Source organism: Dipodomys merriami, unplaced genomic scaffold (assembly GCF_024711535.1).
Source record: "Dipodomys merriami isolate MVZ:Mamm:240054 unplaced genomic scaffold, mDipMer1.0.p SCAF_19, whole genome shotgun sequence".
NCBI classification, from domain to species: Eukaryota; Metazoa; Chordata; class Mammalia; order Rodentia; family Heteromyidae; genus Dipodomys; species Dipodomys merriami.
This window is the reverse complement of record NW_027203270.1, coordinates 25797009-25813579: the sequence shown is the minus strand read 5'-3', so window position 1 is coordinate 25813579 and position 16571 is coordinate 25797009. Positions and strand designations below refer to the sequence as shown.

Here is a 16571-nt window from a genome sequence, read left to right as displayed (position 1 = left end):
AGCAATACTTGGGGATCTGCTCCCAAGAACAGGTTCTAGAGATGTCTCCAGATGTTGGGGAGTTACATGAGCAGGTTGGTCTGCTCCCTTCTTTGATGGGCATATTGGCTTCAACCCATGACTTATCACTGGTTCTATCCTCTGTCTTCTCATTTAAGTCTTTTTTTGTTTCACTCTCTGCTGATAAGAGAGAAAGATTGAGGTCTGGGACCATCTATTGAGGGTGGAAATTATAAAACTTTGTGATATGAAATATGGAGAATAAGCCGGGCGCTGGTGGCTCACGCCTGTAATCCTAGCTACTCAGGAGGCTGAGATCTGAGGATCGCGGTTCAAAGCCAGCCAGAGCAAGAAAGACCGTGAGACTCCTATCTCCAATAAAACCACCAGAAAACCAGAAGTGGCGCTGTAGCTCAAGTGGTAGAGCGCTCGCCTTGAGCTGAAGAGCTGAGGGACAACGCCCAGGCCCAGAGTTCAAGCCCCACGACCGACAAAAAAAAAAAGAAATATGGAGAATAAAGCACACAAGGATGAAAGGAATAGCTGCTATACTGGCAAGTGTGTGACATTAAGAAGACCCACAGATAGACTGAGGTCATCTAGAATTCAGGTATACATTCAGAAAGGAAGGAACCATGAAGTAGGTAAAGGAGTTCAGGACCATCCAGAAAAGTTAAATAGCAATGAGAAACATTTGACAAGGAGTAGAGCAGAGGCCTGGGATTTGTCCATGACTAGGAATCTACTTTAGGACCCAGAGGCAAAGACTTAGGCCTACCTGAATCTAAGACAATTTCTCTCCAGAAACACAATATGAAAAGACAGTGAAGGAACAGTACAATGAGTGAACAGATACTACTCTGAAGATGTTACCTGCTTAGCTGGGCTCCTGTGGCTCATGCCTGTAATCCTAGCTACTCAGTAGGCTGAGATCTGAGGATTGCAGTTCAAAGCCAGCCCAGGCAGGAAAGTCTGTGAGACTCTTATCTCCATTTAACCACCAGAAGACTGGAAGTGGTGCTGTGGCTCAAGCGGTAGAGTGCTCACCTTGAGCTGAAGAGCGCAGGGACAGTGCCTAAGCCCAGAGTTCAAGCCCCATGACCAACAACAACAGAAAAAGTAGTTACCTGCTTACATGTCTTCGTCCCCAGAAGCCTGGCAATGGAACAGAAGTTGTTAAAGTAGGTACCATGGAAGACTCTAAAAAGAGATTCTTCAGCCCCGGTCCACTCCACAGACTCTGAAGGGGCTTCCACAACACAAAGTTGAGGTGGGGCTGGACTGGCCTTCTGTTTTGTGGGGGTCTGACAACGAGAGTTAGCCTCTAAGCAAGCAAAAAACAGAAGAGAGTGAAATGCAGTAGTCATTAGTAGTTTGTCACAAACTTAGAACTATATCATAGTACTTTTTAGGCTCCCCCCTCTCCAATACTGGGGTTTGAACTCTGGACCTTGTGCTTGCTAGGCAAGCTCTATACCGCTTGAGCCAAAACTTCAGCCCATTGTTCTAATTTAAAATACAGAATAGTTAAGAATGAAAATATTCTTTATAGATAAGCCAATGGAAAGAATTAAGTGTTAAGCCAGATAGTGAGCCTGGGTTTAACAGGCTCACTATCTTCTCTATTTTCTGTTTATTGTACCTGAAGAACTGGAGGCCCAGTCATTGCCTGTGTCCCTGTCACTGTCCCCTTCTTTAGTCTCAGCCACAGCAGAGGCTGAAGTATTGGAGCAAGAAGCACTGACCACATGATGCCTTCGCCTGCGGCGCCCAGAGCACTTGGAGCGGGGATTATGGAGCATGGCGTACTCCTTTGCTCCTTCCTGTAGTAGGCATATTACAAATAGGAAATAGGAAAAGGCACAGACTCATCATATTCATCCTTGCCAACAACTATGCTTAAATGCAATGATTCTTTTAAAAATTATCTATACCATTTGAGACCGTATAATGACAACTACTTGACAAATACTCTAAAATTTACAAACTTTTCACACAAGGGGTTGTCGAATATCTTATTTTAAAAGAAGTATCATCTACTCGTGCATGTATCTTTAATCAATGAGTTGTATCTGAAATCCATTCACGATTAGAATTTGAGAACACGTTCTCCTAAAGATGAAGAAATGAGGTAGAGAGGAAAGAGATCTGCTTGAGAGAATATGGCTGAATGTTCCAGACAGTAAGCAAGAATCAGGGCTCTTCACCCCAAGGTGCTACTTCACATGCACCACACTGCCTGTTTCAATAGTAAATGTATAATCCTTGAATTGGTATGTTACTGTTAGTTAATTTTGAAACTTCCTCTGTTATCTGCAAATGAGCTTCAGAAGAATTCTATTGCATTTCTTTTTCCCTTTTTTTGGTGCCAATCCAGGGACTTGACCTCAGGGTCTGGTCATTGTTCCTGAGCTTTTTTTGTTCAAGGCTAATGCTTGAGTCAAAGCTCCACTTAGATTTTTGGATAGTTAATTGGAGTTAAAAGTCTCACAAACTTTCCTGCCTTGGCTGGCTTGAACTGCAATTCTCAGATCTCAGCCTCCTGAATATCTCAGATTATTTGCATGAGTCACCAGCACCTGGTTTCTTTTTTGCTTTTGTTGGCTGAGGGGCTTGAACTCAAGGCCTGGGCATTGTTCCTGAGCTTTTCCCTCAAGGCTAGCACTCTACCACTTGGACCCACAGCACGACAAGAGCCTCATGGAGTTTTCTGCCCTGGCTGGCTTTGAACCCCAATCCTCAGATCTCAGCCCTCCTGAGTAGCTAGGATTACAGGCATGAGCCACTGGCACCTGACCTTTGGCTTCAGTTTCCTTCCTTCCTTCCTTCCTTCCTTCCTTCCTTCCTTCCTTCCTTCCTTCCTTCTTCCCTCCCTCACTCACTCTCTTTATTTTTATTTTTAAAATTCTATTTTAATAGCTATATTTTCAAAAAATATGTACAACTCAGTTTAACCATAGCCTCCAGAGCTAACTGCTAGTTTATGGGAAATAGGGGATAAAAGAACAACTTAAATGATACTTTGAGAAAAGAACAAATTCAAAATGTGGATGATCCTACAAAGTAGCCAGTCTAGAATTTCAATGAGATGAAACAAGTGATAGAATTATTTGAGATTAAAAGAAAGCAAAACATATAATAACCGGATATTATGCCTGACTAGTTGATATTAGTTTGAAAACAAAAACCAAACAGGCTGAAAATGTGGCTCAGTGGCTGAACATATTCTTAGCATGTGTAAAGTCTTGGGTTCCATTCTCAGCATTCCTTGCCATATACATGGATAGAGTAAATACTTTAAATCTTTCAACTTTGCATGACTGAAAATGTTCTTAATAAAAAGTTGGTGAGTACTATGGTTTCTTGTCAGATTATGTAAATTGTTTGCTAAAGGATTCTGCTAAAGATTTCTGGAGAAATAACAACTGAGTTCAGCTATTTTCTTGAGGCCTTGTTTTGGCAGGGCTAGACATCTTGTTGTAATTAAAGATATTGTCCTTTAGAAAAAAACTAAAGTTGGAGGAAAATAGTCCTGCATTATATTTGATATGTATTCATAACCCAAAAAACAATTTAAAAAAAGCTGTGCACATTAATCTCTGTAAGTTAACACACTCTGGGCACTGCCAGGAGCTTTGTAATACATGTACAGAGCTCCAGGGTAAGTCCTGTGAGAAGGATAATGCTCCTTTGAGTGACATAACTGCTAGAACATTGGTGTAACAGAGTAATAAAAAGGATGGGATAATTTAAAAAGCATAGAGTTAGAATGGGGCTTGAATCTCATCATTGCCACATCACTAACTTTTTAATAAACTCTGGGGAAAACATATAACTTCTATAACCCATAACCTTTTCCACCATATTTTTACAAGAGTGAAAATAAGACAATGTACCTTAAGGGCCTAGACACATAGGAAGAATTAAGTACATTTCAGGGAAAAAAACAAATTGGATAAAGCTGACATATTATATTTATTTTCTTGCTACCTTATGGCCCACTTCCAGATGTGAACCAAATACCACTTCCTATATCTTTCCTTTTGTTATCCTATCTAAAGCTACCCCCAAAGATACCTGGCTGTAAAATCTAATTTTTTAAAATTGATTAACTTACTGATTTTTACTATTGTGTTGCGTAAATACTTTTTCTTTTTATTATGGTAGAATGTACATACAATAAATTTTATCATTTTTAGGGATCTGAGTTTGGACAAGTGCCTACAACTATGTATTCACCAAAACAACCAAGTACAGATACTGTTCCATCCTTTTTCTTTTTTTGGCAGTACTAGGATTAGACCTCAGGGTCTTGCACTTGCTAACTAGATGCTCTACTAATGAGTCATGGTTTCAGCTCTTTTTTTTTTTTGCCAGTTCAGGGGCTTGAACTCAGGGCCTGGGCTCTGTCCCTGAGCTTCTTTTGCTCAAGGCTAGCACTCTACCTCTTGAGCCACAGTGCCACTTCCTGCTTTTTATTGTTTATGTGGAACTGGGGAATCAAACCCAGGGTTAGGCAAGGATTCTACCACTAGGCCACATTCTCAGCCCAGAAAAAAAATTTTTATTAAGGCATTTTATTCTTTTTTTTGGGGGGGGGTGGTCTGGTCGTGGGGCCTGAACTCTGGGCCTTGGCGCTGTCCCTCAGCTCTTCGGCTCAAGGCTAGTGCTCCACCACTGAGCCACAGCACCACTTCAGGTTTTTTTCTTTTTGCTTATGTGGTGCTGAGGAATTGAACCCAGGGCCTCATGCATGCAAGGCAAGCACTCTACCACTGAGCCACCTTCAGCCCCAAGGCATTTTATTCTTTACCTAAACTCAACTTATTTTACAAAAAGCCAAACAGGGGGCTGGGAAGGTGGCTCAGTGGTAGAGTACTTGCCTTGCATGCCTGAGACCCTGGGTTTGATTCGTCAGCACCACATAAGCAAAAAGAAAAAAGCCAGAAGTGGCGCTGTGGCTCAAGTGGTGCTGAGGAATTAACCCAGGGTCTCATGCATATGAGGCAAGCACTCCAACACTGAGCCACCTTCCCAGCCCCTCTCTCTTTCTTTTTTAAATTTAAATTTTATTGTAAAGGTGATGTACAAAGGGGTTACAATTATATTAGTTTGAGGGCCTGGGAAGGTGGTTCAGTGGTAGAGCGCTTGCCTTGCATGCATGAGGCTCTGGGTTCGATTCCTCAGCACCACATAAGCAAAAAGAAAAAAACCGGAAGTGGTGCTGTGGCTCAAGTGGTAGAGCACTAGCCTTGAGCTGAAGAGCTGAGGGACAGCGCCCAGGCCCAGAGTTCAGGCCCCACGACCGGACCCCCCAAAAAAATTATATTAGTTTGGTAATGAATACATTTCTTTTTAAACAGTTACCCCCCTCCCTAATTTTCTCCCAATTTTTCCTCTGCTGATCCCTCTCCCTCCCTACTTTTAGTTTCTATACCTTGGCTCAGTATTCTAAATTCTTTTTTTTTTTTTTTTTTTGTCGGTCATGGGGCTTGAACTCCAGGCCTGGGCGCTGTCCCTCAGCTCTTCAGCTCAAGGCGAGCACTCTACCACTTGAGCTACAGCGCCACTTCCGGTTTTCTGGTGGTTTATTGGAGATAGGAGTCTCATGGTCTCTCCTGCCCGGGCTGGCTTTGAACCGCGATCCTCAGATCTCAACCTCCTGAGTAGCTAGGATTACAGGCGTGAGCCACCAGCGCCCGGCTAGTATTCTAAATTCTAAAGAGAACTTACAACTGAATGATTAAGATGCTAACTTTTAAATAATTTTCCTCTAGATTTTCAGAACCCAAAACATCTGGTGACCTCTAGATGATAACATCAGGATGTGTGACACTCCTGCTTATTTTTTAGTTCTGCCAACACCTGACACAAAGCATGGAAATTGCTGTGAAGTTTAACCTACACAAGAATAATAAGTCTATAGAACCATAGGAACTAGCCCCATGAGACTGAAGATCATTGAGCTGGGCCAGCCAGAAGAACAAACAAAAAGATACCATGCCCTGGATGATAAAGACCCTACTCATCATGTAGCTTTCCTGTTCCTTCTTTCCTTCCTAGAAAGGCCTCTTGTATTCCTGAGTTCCCTGAGATGGGGCTCTGAAGAAGTATTCCCCATTATTCATCTTTTAAAGATACTGGCTGTTGAATAAAACTGCTATCCTTCCCACAAATGCTTACCTCTTAAGCATTTTTTTTAGTCCTGGGACTTGAACTCAGGGTCTGGGTGCTATCCCTGAGCTTTTTGCTCAAAGCTAGCCCTCTACTACTTTAGCCACAGCTTCACTTCTGGCTTTTTGGTGGTAATCAGAGATAAGAGTCTCACAGACTTTTCTCCTCAGGCTGGCTTTGAACTATGGTTCTTAGATTTCAGCCTCCTGAGTAGCTAGGGAATACAGGTATGAGCCACTGACCATATTGCTTTTTGGTTAAACAGCCAGACCTGAATTCAGTTAACACAAAGGACTTATTCCACAGCTCTCAATGTACTGCCTCCTCCATATATGCAGGGCAGTTTATTCAGGCACATAAGATCTGTCCATCAGGGAGGGGCCATCAGGTTGGTTGCAATAAGATATCACTGACTCTTCCTATGATTGTGTTCATTATATGTATTTAAAGGAAGACAGCAAAGGAGATGGAACATACTCTGGGAAACATCTCCCTCACCTCTTTTTGGTGACATTATGATCAAACCTATGGCTTTAAATATGTTAGACAAGGGTTCTACCATTGACCTGTGCCCTCAGCCATCTTTGTTTCAAATCTAACAATACAATCTCAGACTTTAAAATCTAAGTAGGTAATATTTAAAGCAGAAAATCTTTTACTGTTCTTCAAACATCACTCCATTAGACTATCTTCTCAGTATTACTGTGTCTGGGGAGCATAAGGCATGTTTCATTTGGGCTATTTGACCCCTGGAGTGTTGTGTATGGCTCACTTAGCTTGTGCTTCCAGAACCAGAAAGTCCAAGGAATAGTTCTTGATCAATTGTAAAGTTAATAATGCTAGAATAGCTTAAGAACCTACCAGCAAAAGGAAGCAGTCTGTGCCACAGGGTTCTGGTTCAATCTTGATTTCTTTGTTCTTGCGTTTATACACATTAGGGGTGGCATGAAAGGCTGCAAAACAAAAATTGTGGTATTTCCAATGGTCTAGCTACTTGAAAAAGTAGGGAAGAATAAAACTGAGTTAGTAAGCTATTGTATGAATTAGGATAGGATTTGATATAAACAACTGTGTACCATCACAGTACATAACTGATATCAAGACAATCTTTTCTTTCCTTTTTTTTTTTTTTTTTTGCCACCACTGGGGCTTGAACTCAGGGCCTGGACACTATACCTGAGCCTCTTTGTGTTCAAGGCTAGCATTCTACCACTCGAACCACAGAACCACTTCCAGCTTTTTCTGAGTACTATAATGGAGATAAGAGTCTCATGGAATTTTCTGCTCTGGATGGCTTGGGACAGTGACCTCCTGAGTAGGATTATAGGATTATAGGCATGAGTCACCAGTGCCTGGGCTTTTCTTTCTTTTGGGGTTTGAACTCAGGGCTTCATACTTGCTGGGCAGGTACTCTATCATTAAAGCCACACCTCCAGCCCTAGAACTGGTGGCCCTTTGTAAAATCACCATGACAGCAGAGGCTGGGAACTCCATAGGACAAATCAGAACAAGGGAATAGTGCTTGTGGTTGAGAAAGAGGAGAGAATGTCAAATGTAGCCCCACTCACGGTGAAGGAAACAGTCGTATTTAAAGCAGCGTCGGCAAAAGAGTGTGTGGAAGGAGTGCAGAGATTGCTCCCGTTGCACAGACTTGGCATTGGGCCCATCGATGTTGGGTGTGCACTGAGGGGGAAGTGCATTGGGATCTGACATTTCTGTTAGTTCTCGATACCTATTTAAGAAAAGAAAGAGAAGAGTTTCTTCAAGGGAACGTCTCCACTATGAAAATGAAGATTGGGTATTGACAGTCATCCAAGCACATCCTGCCAAGGGATTATGAGTATTTTTCATGTGCTTGATGCATGAGGGAATGTATATAACTAAATAGCTACACCCTTGTAATTAATTATGCGGGGTGAGTATATGTCTGAAAGTAAAGGGAGGGAAAGATTACTCATGCTGTAATAAGTTCCCCAAAGAATGGCAGAGTAAAAGTTTTCTGTACAGATTTACTCAAAATCCAGCACAATATGAATGGCCCTTAACATGTCAAGGGGCATTTAGAGGTATGTAAGCAACAAATGACCAGAAGTAGAAGCAAAATCGTAATGAAACTTACCATTAACAGGGATTGTTATTAACAACAAAGAACAGCTTGAATAAAAGTTTTGTCCAAATACTCTGTGTAAGTAAGGCCTGAGTGATCCCTACCTCTCCTTCATGTCATCTGGGACACCATTTTCAGGGAACATGGAGGCAATGGCACTGAAGATCATGTCATTTGGGAACTGTTTCTTGGAACTTTTTTTGTTGCCTATATTGAAAATGACAATAAACTCCTGAGTAAATTAATTGATCTCTTTTCCCTTTGTCACAGCATTTTGATTAGAACTGCTTTGTTAAACACTGACTACATGTTGATAACAAAATTCACAATCCCTGATAGACACTGGGTATGAGGAAGTGTTTTCACAGAGATCTACATATAGAAAAATTCTATCATAATGGTATGCAGAAGAACAAGACTGATACTGCAACTATTTTATAATAACAGCAATTATTTTATATGCCTCTGGACATATAATTAAATAATATATATTATAACTAAGAAAATAAATATTAAATTCACTAAATATTAGTGGCAAGGAAAAATGTTTGTAAGATTTGAGATAAAATTTTATGCACATATAACACAAATTCAATTACACAGAACATATAAACACATTGATATACATATCTATATTTTAAAAGTCTAGAAATATTAATCTGGCTGCTCTATGTATCAGGATTTTAGAGTAATTTTATTGTCTTTTGACAACTTTCCAGGTTGTTAGGTTGTTTTTTTTTAACATTACTCACAACTGATTATTCTTTAAGTTCTACTGTATTTCCACCTAGTTCACAGGCAATATAAACTACCAGTTAATAATCATATTTTCATTTTAAGTAGATCAACAATACACATTTCTAATTTTCCCTTCTTCTCTAGCCCTGTCAGTTTCAAAATAGCTATACACCTTCAATAGAATGTCGTTTTCTCTTTCTTGTTAATGGAAGATCTTCTTTGCTATCATCCTGTTTTCCATCAGTGGTGTCATTGTGCCCTTCCTCCTCTTCATCTGAGTGTTGATTCAGAGCATCTACCAATTCCAGGAAAACAGCATCACTTATCAGGACAGATCCAGGAATCATCTCTGAAACATGAGGATTAGGAAGGTAAGCAGTGGCCACTTCACACTCCATTAGTCCTACCAGACAGGCTTTCTTGTACTCAGTTCTGAGGCCCTGATAAGGAATGTGTGTGTTTTCATATGTAAAATAAGAGAATTATGATCATTTTATTGGCTTTTACAATGCATAGTTCAGGTGGCTGAGTAGAAAAACCCATTTATAGACTTTATTCTTATTGGGAAACTTTATTTCCTTAGTCATGTCAAGTTTGTATTTACAGTTCAAATCTCAAAGAAGTGTACCAATAATCACAAATTGGGAAGAGAAAGAATGAAAGAATGAAAATATATTTGTTTTGCTTCTGATAGTGACTTCTCTAAATTGAAAACCACTTTTTCCTGAAATCCTACCTTATTGCGGTTATATAACTTGGGAGAATGTCTCTGAATGAACACTAGGGGGTGGTATAGACAAACAGTGAATTTGAGTACTGTCACAAAAGCACACACAATTGTCAAGAGTAGGCAAGGCTATCAGCTTGCAAATCCATGGAGAATCTCTATCTACTTCTTATTTCCTGACCTTTTCTAGAATTACAGCAAAGTCTAAATGATAGGCTTTTAGGAAATACAACTATTTTAAGCCAACTTCTGAGAGACCCAGAAGATACTTGGATCAAAGGAATGTAACAGAGAGGTGATGCTGACCTATATTCTCAAAGAGAAACAAAGAACAAAATGGTCTTAGATGAACTTAGGAAAAATTTCTCTCTTCCCCTCTTCTCTTTCCCCACCTTCCCCCTCCTGTACTGATACTTGGGTTTGAAGTCAAGGCCTGGGTGATGTCTAGTTTTTTGCTCCAGGATGGTGCTATTTAGCACTTGAGCCACAGCTCCACTTTGGATTTTTTGGGGGCTAATTGGAGGCAAGAGCCTCATCTCATGGACTTTCCTGCCCAGATTGGTTTCAAAGCACAACCTTCAGATTTCAGGCTCCTGAGTAGCTAGGATTACAAGTGTGAGCCACTGGCACCAATCATAGTTGAGCCACAGGTTCACTTCAAGCTTTTTGCTGGTTAATTGGAGATGAGTCTCTTAGATTTGTCTACACTGGCTAGCTTCGAGTTGTGATTCTTAGAACTCAGCCTCATAAGCAGTTAGGATTACAGGTGTGAGCTACTGAGGCCTAGCTTGTAAAGTTTCTAAGATTAAACTAGTTTGGTTACTAATCATCTCTTTGTATAATTTTAAAATTTAACCAGGTTTTGTGGGGGGGGGGGGGGAGCGAAGCTGGTTGTGGGGCTTGAACTCAGGGCCTGGGTGCTGTCCCTGAGCTTTTTCACTCAAGGCTAGCACTCTATCACTTTGATCTATAGTGCCACTGCCAGTTTTATGATGGTTAATTGGAGATGAGAGTCTCACGGATTTTTCTGCACAAGTTGGGTTTGAACTGCAATCCTTAGATCTTTTTTTTTGTTTTGTTTTGTTTTGTTTTTGGGTCCGTCGTAGGGCCTGAACTCTGGTCCTGGGTGCTGTCCCTCAGCTCTTCAGCTCAAGGCTAGCGCTCTACCACTTGAGCCACAGCGCCACTTTCGGCTTTTTTCTTTTTTTTTGCTTATGTGGTGCTGAGGAATCGAACCCAGGGTCTCAGGCATGCAAGGCAAGCGCTCTACCACTGAGCCATCTTCCCAGCCCCTGCAATCCTTAGATCTTAAGTTCCCTGAGTAGCTAGGTGTAAGCCACCAGTGCCCTGGCTTAATCAGCGTTTTTTTTTTTTTTTGCTTTGTTTTGTTTTTTTGACAGCACTTGGGCTTGAACTCAGGGCCTAGTCACTGTCCCTTAGCTTTTTTTTTTTCTTCTCAAGGCCAGTTTTCTACTGCTTGAGCCAGTGCCACTTCCAGCTTTTTCTGTTTATGTGGTACTGAGGAATCGAACTCAGGGTTTCATGCATGCTAAGCAAGCACTCTACCACTAAACCACATTTCCAGCCCTAACCAGGTATTTTTAATACAAAATTTTAACTGCCAATCATGCAATGACAATGAATTATTCTTCAATATGTATCTTCATGGGAATGATGATTAATGATGTACCCAAGGGAAGGCATTTTTCTAAAAAAGTTTTCTCCCAAAGAACCAAACACTACTACCTTCTTCACCATGGACTTTCCCATCATAGTTATTGATCAGCTCTTCAATGAAAGTTTCATCTTCTTCTTTCACCTCATCTCCCATGTAAGGAATATTGCATAAAACAGTCTCATCTTCTACCTACAATTAAACCAGATGTGATTCATTCCATGAGCCACTGTGCATTTCCTTTTTCTTATTTAGTGGAATCTTTCTAGAATCTGTAATGAAATCTTGTTTGTTTTCTTTGCTTCTGAGTCTCCTGAAACCTCTTTGGGTCAGCGAGCTTCTAATATTTTACACTGGCCATTTTGTTTTGCCAATAAATGTTATCCTTAGCAGGGTAAAGTCAGTTTTATTGATATTAGTGTAAAATATTTAGCTTGATACTAACATTTCCATCAACACCTAGAATTTGAGAATGCATTTATTTTTCACAGTTCTTCCATCTATCATACCTTATCCACCATAGATACAAGATATGCATGAATATTACCTAAACAGCAGTCAAAAAAGTCTAAAATTTGAATTGTTTTTATAATACAAACAAATGAACAGGAAGGCCTCCAAGGATATAATTTGTAACAGAACTAGAAAACGAACTAAGCAACCTTAAAATTGGGAGTAGTTTAAGAAATATATCAAGTATCCAATAATAGAAAATTATGGTTTATAATTCACACTAATCACACTCAGTGAGAACCTAAACTCAATCACCATTGGTTATGTATTTGTGGGTAATAAATAATACTAAAAACCAAGGGGGAGGTGCTGAGCACAGAACAAAGACATCCCCAATGATGGGGATTGAACCAAGGGCCTGGTGTATACTGAGCATATAGTCTACCAAGAGCTACAATCCCAGTCCCAACACAGTCATCTTTATTTTTTGTGTGCACCAGTACTGGGGCTTGAACTCAAGGTTTGTTTGTTATTTTTCCATAGGATATGGGGCTTGAACTCTGGGCCTGGGTGCTGTCCCTCAGCTCTTCAGCTCAAGGCGTGTGCTCTACCACTTGAGCCACAGCACCATTTCCGGTTTTCTGGCAGTTAATTGAAGATAAGAGTCTCACAGACTTTCCCTGCCTGGACTAGCTTTGAACTGTGATCCTCAGATCTCATCCTCCTGAGTAGCTAGGATTACAGGAGTGAGCCACCAGCACCCAACCCATGGTTTCTTGATCTTGTTCAGTTCTTGTTCCTTCAGGGCTAGGTCTTTATCACTTGAAACACACCTCCACTTCTAGCTTTTTGTAGATCAATTGGAGATAAGAATCTCTGTCTGTGGGCTGGGAAGGTGGCTCAGTGGTAGAGTGCTTGCCTTGCATGCCTGAGGCCCTGGGTTCGATTCCTCAGCACCACAGAAGCACAAAGAAAAAAAAAGCCAGAAGTGGTGCTGTGGCTCAAGTGGTAGAGTGCTAGCCTTGAGCTGAAGAGCTGAGGAACAGCGCCCAGGCCCAGAGTTCAGGCCCCACAACCGGACTCAAAAAAAAAATAAAAGAATCTCCGTCTGTGATTTCAGTTTGGCAGAAATCCTCAGAACCAGCCTCCTGAATAGGTAGAATTATAGAATAACGTGGCAATTCTTAAATTCTCAAATTTAAGAATCAAGGAAAATTACTCTGTAGTTTTATTCTAAGAGATGGCTCATATCTGTAGACCTATATCCTATTCCCAATCAGAGTGTTTCTATGGATCACCAGGCACATAATTGAACAATTGCCTCATTCTGAAAGGACTGACTTCCAAACAATAAATAGTCCTAGTAGGACTCAGCATAAAGGCCCAAATGAAGGACAGCGTCCATGGGCACTGCTGTTATCTTGGTTGCGTTCACAGAGTCTTGCCCTTCAAAGATTCAGAAAGAATGTTTCCATTAGCAATGAGTCCTCAACTTGATTATAAGTGTCTTAGAAGTATTTACTGTTACAAAGAATGTTACAAATAGTAAATAATGTTTCAAAGATGGGACAAAGTATTAAGAAAGTGGAATCTTGATTAGTGTCATTCAAAAGTAAAGAACCAACACCAATTCAGAAGGACATTTTAGAGAGCACCAAAACTAAATTAAAATGCATATTTTAAAGTAATTAAATTACATTATCTTTCCCTATATGTCCAAGCTTTGTTAAATTTTCTGACAATTTCTACTCTAAAAGGAGCTTCAACAATCAACATAAGACAAATGCATAGTTTAAACAACTACCAGTGTTTTCAATACATACCATAAAGTTCTGCTGGAGAGGGGACCAGGAATACATGATGGGAACCAATGCTACAGTATTCAGAGACCTCATCAACATATGCTGGCTTGAAAATCCTGGGAAACCACTCTCTATGGTACACTGAAATGCAAGCAATGACATAGAGAGAAAAAGGCAAACACAACCCAGGCAAAAATTGAAGATTTCTTACAAAAAAGATCCTCATAAGCAAGCACCAGTGGCTCATACCTATAATTCTAGCTACTCAGGAGGCTGAGATCTGAGGATTATGGTTCAAAGCCAGGAAGGGCAGGAAAAGCCAGAAATGGAGCTGTGGCTCATGTGGTAGAGCACTGGCCTTGAACAATAAATAAAAAATAGAGACAGCACCGAGGTCCTGAGTTTAAGCCCCAAGACAAGCACAAAAAGAAAAATAAAGATCTCTGTGTTCTACAAATTAAACTGGGGGTTGTTTTTTAAAGTATCATTTCATTTGAGGGTAGGGATTGGAGATGGGGGGCAGGGGTGAGGAAGAATGATAGAAGGGTGACACTGATCAAGAAGCATTGTAAAGTTGGGCGCCGGTGGCTCAGGGCCTGTAATCCTAGCCACTCAGGAGGCTGAGATCTGAGAATTGTGGTTCAAAGCCAGCCTAGGCAGGAAAGGCCTTGAGACTCTTTTTTTTTTTTTTGGGGGGGGGGGGGGTCCGGTCGTGGGGCCTGAACTCTGGGCTTGGGCGCTGTCCCTCAGCTCTTCAGCTCAAGGCTAGCGCTCTACCACTTGAGCCACAGCGCCACTTCCGGCTTTTTTCTTTTCTTTTCTTTTCTTTTTTTGGGTCCAGTCGTGGGGCCTGAACTCTGGGCCTGGGCACTGTCCCTCAGCTCTTCAGCTCAAGGCTAGCGCTCTACCACTTGAGCCACAGCACCACTTCTGGCTTTTTTCTTTTTGCTTATGTGGTGCTGAGGAATTGAACCCAGGGCCTCGAGCATGCAAGGCAAGCGCTCTACCACTGAGCCACCTTCCCAGCCCCCGGCTTTTTTCTTATGTGGTACTGAGGAATCGAATCCAGGGCCTCGAGCATGCAAGGCAAGTGCTCTACCACTGAGCCACCTTCCCAGCCCGAGACTCTTATCTCTAATAAATCACCAGAAAACCAGAAGTGGCATTGTGGCTTAAGTGGTAGAGTGCTTGCCTTGAGCTGAAGAACTGAGGGACAGCACCCAGGCCCAGAGTTCAAGCCCCTGACCGACCAAAAAAAAAAAAAAAAAAGCAGCATTTTACTTATTACCTGACTCTAATTGTAATCTCTTTGTGCAACTACTTAATAATAAATCCGCCCATTAGAGGCATTCCTAATTTGTAAACTTTTTTTTGGGGGGGGAGGGTTCAGTCGTAGGGCCTGAACTCTGGGCCTGGGTGCTGTCCCTCAGCTCTTCAGCTCAAGGCTAGCACTCTACCACTTGAGCCATAGCGCCACTTCCGGCTTTTTTCTTTTTGCTTATGTGGTGCTGGGGAATCGAACCTAGGGCCTTAGGTATGCAAGGCAAGCACTTTACCACTGAGTCACCTTCCCAGCCATCTGTAAACCTTTTTAAAGCAAGAAGAAGTATCTCTTCCTATATATTGTTGTATCCTCTAGAGGCTAGAACAGAACAGTCCTTGTCAGACTCAACTGATGCTTACTTCAATAAATTGTTGGCCTCCTTGGGGTATAACACAACAGTAGAAGATCTCTGAAAGTCCTAGAGTCTGGGATGAAGATGAGGAAGTTTCCTGAAGACTAAAACTTTAAGACAGTAGACTTCAACTGAGCTACATATATCAGTAGGTGATGGGGACCACATGTAGGCAAGTAAAGTGGTAAAGAAACCATGGTTAGGGCTGGGAAGGTGGCTCAGTGGTAGAGTGCTTGCCTCGCATGCATGAGGCCCTGGGTTCCATTCTTCAGCACCACCTAAGCAGAAAAAGCTGGAAGTGGAGTTGTGGCTCAACTGGTAGAGTGCTAGCCTTAAGTTGAAGAGCTGAAGGATAGCACCTAGGCTCAGAGTTCAAGCCCCACAATTGACAAAAACCAAAAGACATGATTTCATGGTTTTAGCTTGTTGTGAGAAAGGAAAATGCTCTCATTACACTGCTTTTTTTTTAATTAAAATTTTAAATTTATTTCCTAATAAACTGGAATTCTATTTTAAAATTTACAATTCAATAGATAAATTAATTTACAATACAAATAGTCTCTCTCTCTTTGGCTGGGAAGGTGGCTCAGTGGTAGAGCGCTTCCCTTGCATGCATTAGGCCCTGGGTTCGATTCCTCAGCACCACATAAGCCAAAAAAAAAAAGCCGGAAGTGGCACTGTGGCTCAAGTGGTAGAGCATTAGCCTTGAGCTGAAGAGCTGTCCCCCCCCCCCAAAAAAAAAATAGTCTCTCTCACAACCACCAGGGCAATACAATCTGAACATCAAAGTGCTTTTTCTTTTTGCCAGTTACTGGGCTTGAACTCAGGGCCTCTAACTCTAATTCAGCTTTTTCAATCATGGTTGGTGCTTGTATTACTTGAGCCACACCTCCACTTATTACTTTTTATACTTGATCTTAGCCAAAAGGCCGAGAAGCAATAACACTTACTACTTTTTGATGGTTAACCGGAGATAGGAGTGTCTAGGAGTTCCTTGCCTAGGCTGGTTCCAAACCTCAATCTTCAGATCTTAGCCACCTGAGTAGCTAAGATTAGAGGCATGAACCACCAGTGCCCCAGCTCAAAGGACTTTAGATACCAAACCAGGCACAAAACAAGGTACTTTGGAGCTTGGAAAATAAACAGTAAATGTCTTATTCTTCTATGAAAGTCATGATTATACTTGAGTAGAAATAGGTAAAACAAAAACTCACACACA

General features: G+C 41.3%; 1 protein-coding gene across 2 annotated transcripts in view; it reads right to left on the bottom strand.

Annotated features, from left to right (window-relative positions):
- The window catches only part of Ezh1 (enhancer of zeste 1 polycomb repressive complex 2 subunit), a 40859-nt gene that overhangs the window by 11749 nt on the left and 12539 nt on the right, over positions 1-16571 (bottom strand). For both annotated transcript variants that reach the window (XM_070027977.1, XM_070027978.1), the window contains 8 exons: positions 13698-13817; positions 11493-11613; positions 9192-9368; positions 8386-8488; positions 7743-7906; positions 7036-7127; positions 1643-1823; positions 1128-1324 (listed from right to left, as the gene is read on the bottom strand). In XM_070027977.1, coding sequence (XP_069884078.1) covers positions 1128-1324; positions 1643-1823; positions 7036-7127; positions 7743-7906; positions 8386-8488; positions 9192-9368; positions 11493-11613; positions 13698-13817 — 1155 coding nt within the window. The remainder of the gene's footprint in view (positions 1-1127; positions 1325-1642; positions 1824-7035; positions 7128-7742; positions 7907-8385; positions 8489-9191; positions 9369-11492; positions 11614-13697; positions 13818-16571) is intronic.